The following is a 7,058-nucleotide window of genomic DNA, read 5'->3' on the forward strand; positions in this document are numbered from 1 at the left end:
TTTCAACAGCAGAGGAAACTGATGTTTTTGTTGTTTTACACCAACAAGGCAGGTGGAACGGTACTAAAATCCTTCTGTGTTCGATATAGTCAAACATAAAATATTAGTACGCTATATAAAGTAGATGGATTATATTCAAACTGTTAATTTGTATGATCTGCCTTTGTAAAAGTATTTTGTATTGTTTGAGGAGACTGATGTGTAAACACCATGGAGGGGTGCAGGTGCGTCATCGTGACGTAGGGTGTATACAAGGAAGTGGCTGGTGAGTGTGCTGGCTAACCCATTCTGGCTAGCTACATAGCTTCATTTACAGCTTTTGTGCAGCATGTTAGCGCCACTCGCGGTAAACCTGAGCAGCACCGTGTGAAAGTCTACCAACAACACACACTCGTTACGTTACTTACTGAATGGTGAGCCAGGAGCACGTGCAGGTGGATAACGAGGCTGCTAACTGAAGAGAACATGTTTGCAAGTTCTCCCCTCTTTCCTATTGGTTGACGTCCTGGAGAAAGACGCTGACAGGCTGCAGCTGATGACGTCAGCCACAGCTGACAGCGTCCTATATTTCCTGTAGATCACCTGAACATCACCTCAGGAGTGCTGTCAGCTTTTCTGGAATCAGTGGCTGGACCTTCAGCTTTATATTTACATGTATACATTTTATATTTACTGTCTCTGCAGCCTGTGAACACATCACGGGGGACACTTTTACATTAACATGACAGGTTTCCACTTGCTTTGAGTGCAACTTTCCTTTTTATTATTCAGGCAGTGTCTCCTGTCCTGCTTAAGTGGAAAAGTGGATGTCTTCCTCTTCAACCCTCCCTGTGTGATCACAGCTTCAGGAGAGGTGGTGAGGTCTGTACACAAACTTCTTCAGTTCAGAGATGAGGAGCATTTGATGAGGCGGGCAGCTCGGGTAAAGAGGCCGCCTGGGCCGAGGGCCAGAGGTGACTGACAGGTTTCTGTCTGTGGGCGCAGAGACGTGATCCCCAAAATGCAGTTTGTTTAGCAAAATTTTTAAAAAGCAGTTATATGGTGTGTCAGACTGAATTAAATCCATGTTGGACTTTTAAATGTGTATGTAAATTGCTAGAAAATACATCTACCCAGACATACACATCAAAAGAATTAGAAAAAGGAAGAAGAAGCAGTTTACTTTAAACACATAAAAGGAAATATATTTTTTTTAAATGAAACAACAAAAAAAAACATTTCATACAGAAGAACTGCTTTCGTCATTTGCAGAGGTCAATTTACACAGGACTTGAAATGAAAACACTTTACTTGAAGTGGAACAACAGCAACCACGCCACACAGTTGAAAATATTGAATTTTTTTTTTAAATCTTTTTTTCATTATCAAGACCCTGCCTACATACTAAGTTACTGTAGGTGGGGCAGCGTTGTGCCACTTCTGGTAAAGCACGAAGAGGTTAGGTCACATACTGAGCTTCTTTTAAGAGTTAATATATACACTGGCTCTTGGTAATTCACTCATGACGTACGCACCATTGAAACATTTACACACAAAAGTTGAGTTATTTTCTGTCCCTCAAAACAAGAATACTCCTTTATATGTTTAAAGACAACAGTTAACAGTTCCAAAATGGTGGCTCTAGGATTGGATTCATCCCACCTACATTAGTTCCTCCCCTTCCAGAGACACTCCTATGAACACTTTAGCTTCAACAAGCATGGCTCACTCTTTGAGAGTGGGGAAAGAAGAAATTGGTTGTTGTGGCAGTCTGCCTAGCAGACATCAGGGGTGTGCATAGGTGGTACAGACTTCTTCCCCGAGGCTTTGAAAAAGCTATTTTTTTCTCCTTTCCATTATTTTTTGTGTTCTAGTTCAGGAGCCATGTTTAGTGGTAATTGCAAGTGCTTTATCATAGCTGATCGTGCCCTAAGAACGATAGTCCAGGTCCATAGGTCTGCTGACCACTGATTAGCATGATCATGTATAGGGGGGGGGGGGGGGGGGGGGGGGAGAAACCAGAGAAAGCAGGCAGGTAAAAATATAAACTGTGAGGTGACGATATGCAGAGCATGTCTTCTTCATTGTCCATTTTGTGCAAACTGAGATGTAAACAAAGACCATCAGAGGTTTGGAAGGGAAGCATGGTACATTAACAACACACGGAAAGACAGCGTAGAGGAATGCAGTGTGCTCTTTCAACAAACTGACAGGCACAGAGGGCCAGTGAAATAAATAAAGGGCGGGGGGGGGGGGGGGGGGGGGGGGGGGGGGGGGGGGGGGGGGGGGGGGGGGGGGGGGGAGGTGAGGGAGAAGAAACTGCCAAGTTTTCTGTGCTTCCTGCTTCACTCAAACTTGCATTTGGAGCTTAGGGAGTTACTTGTTGCCACTGTAGCAGCTTCTAATGTGCTTTAAAGTTCGGCTTGTTTGTTACAGTGGCCGAGGAGATTAGAGGACGTTGGAGGAGGACACAGAGTACCACAAGAAGTGCCTTAGAGGTCCACACACACATACACACACATAAGACTGCTTTATGGTCATGCTCACTATTGCCTTACTGATATTACCACCCATCCATCAATTACAAAAGAAAAGTACAAAATATCTACCACACTGCCCCGCCACTCCCCATCCTTCAACTAGGACCGAACCATATTCACTTCATTTTTTATCATTTATATATATATATATATATATATGTATATATTTACACAATAATGTGCCATTTGAAGCCGTTGAGAAAAAGGGGTAGGGGCAGGATGAAGTCTCTGCAGTGAGGCATTAGAGTCCTTAATATCTCCATTTCCCTCTTTTTCAACAATAGTTTATCTACAGAAATATGTGATTCTGATGAGAGAGATGCTATTCAAGGGGATTTGACTCAAGTTTAGCATCCGTGATGGATAAGAGATAGATCGTTCAGGGTGAGGAGCTAGTTGCCGTTGAGTGAATGTCAGTAGACCCAGGAGACAGGAACCCACTGAGAAGTGGTGGACACCATGTCTACAGCCTCCTCCAGCAGTCGGATGGTGTCATCAATCTCATTGTTGATGATGGTCTGGTCAAAGTAGTGAGCGTAGGTCCCCTGCAGCATCTCTGATTCCTTCTGGAGCCGCTGAAGAGAGTCATCCTGAGGATGGGATTTAGAAACAGAGAGAGGGAGTTTAACGTTGTTTGATACACGTGAGGAGCTTCAAGGCTCCATTAATGATCTAGTTCTATATGGTTTTTTTGTTACAATTTCTTTTTCCAAGTTAAACTTTACCAGTTGTATGTTTTTACTTGAATTTAGGCATATTTAGAATTAGAAATAAATGCTTATTGCATTAAAGTCACATTTTCAGTGTCGAGAAAAAAAAAAAAAAAAAATAGTATAGTTTGCCAAAAACATAATAAAAAATGTCATAGTATAGTATGCCAAAAGTAGGGCTGCACGGTTATGGCCAAAATAATAATCACGATTATTTTTGATCACAATTGAGATCACGTTTATTTGTTGATTTTAACCAAAACAAATTTTATGTGCACATCATAGTCTATCTATAACTGCTTTCACATCTATATTATGCTACAGTCCTCTTATGTTGTTAGGTTGTATGTTGTACATACATACAGCTGCAACACCTATAAATGAAAATTATCTAAGATATATTTTTAGAAAAAAAAAAAAAAAACTATCTCTGAGAAAGCTCCTTCACTTGTTTTCAATAATATCTGATTAAAAGAGCTAGGGAGAGAGGTGGGAGTGCAATGGATGTATGCTAAGCCTAGGAGACGGCTGACTCATCATGAATGGCGGGTCAGCAGAGTTACACACATCGTGTGTATTAATTGTCTGTATCGATGATATTCTGGCTATGGATCACATTTCTGGCCCAGGTCCAGCAGGCTCCGTCTCACACGCCATTGCTCTAGGAACTAAAGTTAATTGCATTCAATGACTTCTTCTGCATTTTTTGCTGTGGCCGCCGCGATAGAGTTACCAGAGGAAACACTGGTACAAATACAGGTTTGCCTCTCATTGTTAACAATATAGGCGGTGGATGCAAAGACATTAGGTGCACCAGTGCGTCCTAGAGGAAAAATGTTAGTTGCACCCTGAAGCCCTGTGAGCTAACAGACACTAACTAGCACTGGTCACTGCTGTTGTCTGAAAAACACAGATGGGACAAAATGTTGCGTTTACTGGTAAACTGGTAAACCTTGAGACCGACGTACAACCATCTGCTATCTGTTGTGGAACTTTCCTCACGTTACTCTGTCCTCTGTGACTGTCTACATCTAGAAACTAAGCTGTGCGGTGGAGGGAACAACTCTGACTGGCTCATGATCAGACAGTGGTTTATGGAGCAGTAGATTGGCTTTGCCAAAAAAACGAGCGTTCTATGAACGGAATGACGCATTTAAAATATCGCTCGATTGCACAAATTTCATCGTGGGAAGCCAAAATCGTGATTGTGATTAAAATTCGATTAATTGTGCAGCCCTTGCAAAAAGTCATGGAAAATGCCATAGTATGTATGTCAAAAACAATATAATACGTCTTAGTACAGTAAAATTACAATACTGATCAGAGAACAATATAAGGAAATAAATAATCCCCCCAAATCATTCAGGATTCAGGGAGGACAGGAACTGTGATATAGAGAGGTCGGATTGGGCTGTAGAAGACAACGATGCACCAAAAATGAAGATGCACCACTGAGAAAACACACTATTAAGAGGATTATTAGAGGGATTAGACGTTTTAGAGGAGATCAGGAGGAATACAAGTGGGTATAGCTAGACAACTACTACAGCTACACAAACACAGAGGCCAGACATGCATTTCTACAATTCCCAAACAAGCTGAACTTACACCATTTAACCAGTACTTACAGGCAGTTTCTTGCACCACTTTGGAATCTTGAGTGAAAATGAAAATAAGCATGCCAAAAAAAATACAAACATGCTTAAAGCATACAGGGCGTGTGCAGTGAAGGAGACATTAAGCAAAGCAAAAAGGACTACAGAAACGGAAATTAAGGCGTTTTCGCACAGGCATTGCATCTTTGTTTACTTACTAACAACTTGGAAAGTGTTCTTATTAAATACTAAGATGAAAAGCCTCTGAATTAACACTACAATGCCAGAGTGACTTTAGTTGGACTAAGCTTGGAGTGAATGAGTTAGTGAATACGTGCAATACAACTAGCATGAGTGTGAGAGGAAGTAAGAAAGTATGACTATAACTAAATGTGACTGTACCTCGGTCATGCCTGGGGTGATAGTGGGAGCTGCGATGAAGACAACATACGGAGCAAAATCAGCTGTCCTGAGGATCTTTAGTGCCTGATGAGAAAGAGAGAAAGACATTTGTGTTGTTACTCGTTCTTCCACCCAAACTGCCCAACAAACTGTACACCAATGTTTTAAATGTCAGTAAAAAGTGAGCAATTCAACAAGAGGTAACTTGAGATGACCCTGGCTAAAATATATGTAACAAAACTTTTGATGTTCATTCCTTCCCACGTAATGTAAAGCATAAACAAAAAAATGTGTATGGTAATGATTCAGTAAAAATGGTCTTCAACATTAGTGCAGTTAATAGTGAGACACAAAAACCAGCACCACAATGTTCTATAATGATGTAACTCACAACATAACAGAACTGTTACGTGCATTTCCATGAAGTTGGTAAAACCGCTACCCTTGGCGCACTGTTTGAAATTGCAGCAGGAGTTATTTCCACTTTGCCTCTCTGCTCTGCCCCCTACCTCGCAGTTTTACCACAGACCATGTGTAGGCAGATTAATGCGGCAGTGCTTGCATGATATTCAACATCTGGTACATGACAGAAAGCGAAAGACATTTTTTACTGTACTGTATCAGGCATAAATGTTGGATTTTAAAACTTTATTTGCAGCTGAATTATGATCTATTTCTCCTCCTTTTTCTCAAGGGTCCTTTCATGGTTGTGGCCTTTACAATGGCATTGGTGATGGCATTGAAATCCGGCATCAGCTGTTTGGTGGTGCCGAAACATGACTAGGCCCAAACTAGTCAGATTGCTGTTATACCTTTTATGGAGAAGAGGTGATTCCAGAACATCTTTTTTTTTTTTTTACAACCTTTGTTACCTGTGGTTCGACATCCAGGATGGAAATCATGCCCTGTGCATGGATCTGCCTGATAGTCTCCAGCCTGGTTCCATACATGGCATCCTCATGGCTGCCATACTCCAGGTAGTCGTTGTTGCTGATGTCCTGCATCATCTGGTCATGAGACACAAAGTAGTAGTTCTTTCCGTTCTCCTCGTCCTTCTTAGGAGGCCGAGTTGTGTCTGAGCAGAGAGACAGATGGAGGAGGGATACAGAGAAAAAACATTCAGGGTTTTTCCTGCACAGAGTAAGTTTTGATGCCCCTCAAAGAGGTTTTAGCAGGGCCAAAGGAAAACCACGAGCACCAAAGAGACTTTCAACAGCCAGCCTCCCTGTCATAAAATTCCACTTTATTTTGTGCATGCGGCTGACACTGATTTAACTGGATCTGAACGCTCCACTGTGAAGCTACCGCTAATGGGATCTCCGTTTGCAGAGTCGGGCTGTACCGGACTCTCCAGGTAATCATGCTGCCCCGCCAGCGTGGCGGCACAGCTAGAAACTGCAACTGACCAACGTGTTGCTGGTAGCCTTCTGCCAGAGCTCTGACTGCTGTCTGATGGAATCAGTATTACATTGAGACAATGTTTTTGAACCGGTTAAACGTTAATTAGTAATCTAACTCTGGGTTTTGCTACAGTTAATTTTAACACATAATGCCAGCGGTACGGGAGTAGGCTACGGATGAAAACTATGGTTTTACCGCTTTTTCAACATTGACAGGCGGCGGCAGCCCGCTGCAGAGAGACTGTGCTGAGCCCCAGTCACGTAACAGCGGCAGTTTAGTTAACTGTATTTAACTTGCAATTAATCTGCTGTTCACATGCATGCCGACTCTGACAGCATGGCGGTCTGTTGCACTACTGTACAGTGGGTACGGAAAGTATTCAGACCCCTTTAAATTTTTCACTCTTTGTTTCATTGCAGCCTTTTTCCAAA

At 42.1% G+C, this 7,058-nt stretch overlaps 1 protein-coding gene and 1 long non-coding RNA gene across 21 annotated transcripts in view; one reads left to right on the top strand and one right to left on the bottom strand.

The window, feature by feature from the left end:
- LOC117939353 overlaps positions 1 to 6,032 on the top strand; it is a 7,347-nt gene extending 1,315 nt beyond the window's left edge. The window contains exons 3-4 of the long non-coding RNA XR_004655567.1: positions 852 to 856; positions 6,022 to 6,032. This is a non-coding gene — a long non-coding RNA (uncharacterized LOC117939353). The remainder of the gene's footprint in view (positions 1 to 851; positions 857 to 6,021) is intronic.
- The window catches only part of LOC117939342 (peripheral plasma membrane protein CASK), a 45,865-nt gene that overhangs the window by 2,485 nt on the left and 36,322 nt on the right, over positions 1 to 7,058 (bottom strand). For 10 of the 20 annotated variants that reach the window (XM_034864593.1, XM_034864596.1, XM_034864595.1 and 7 more), the window contains 3 exons: positions 6,099 to 6,301; positions 5,227 to 5,310; positions 2,286 to 3,109 (listed from right to left, as the gene is read on the bottom strand). In XM_034864593.1, coding sequence (XP_034720484.1) covers positions 2,933 to 3,109; positions 5,227 to 5,310; positions 6,099 to 6,301 — 464 coding nt within the window. In that variant the 3' untranslated portion in view covers positions 2,286 to 2,932. Of the gene's footprint in view, positions 1 to 2,285; positions 3,110 to 4,857; positions 4,885 to 5,226; positions 5,311 to 6,098; positions 6,302 to 7,058 lie in introns of those variants that run through there. The other 10 variants (XM_034864588.1, XM_034864583.1, XM_034864581.1 and 7 more) reach the window with 2 other exon arrangements.

The sequence above is a fragment of the Etheostoma cragini genome, chromosome 24 (genome assembly GCF_013103735.1).
Source record: "Etheostoma cragini isolate CJK2018 chromosome 24, CSU_Ecrag_1.0, whole genome shotgun sequence".
In the NCBI taxonomy this organism is placed as follows: domain Eukaryota; kingdom Metazoa; phylum Chordata; class Actinopteri; order Perciformes; family Percidae; genus Etheostoma; species Etheostoma cragini.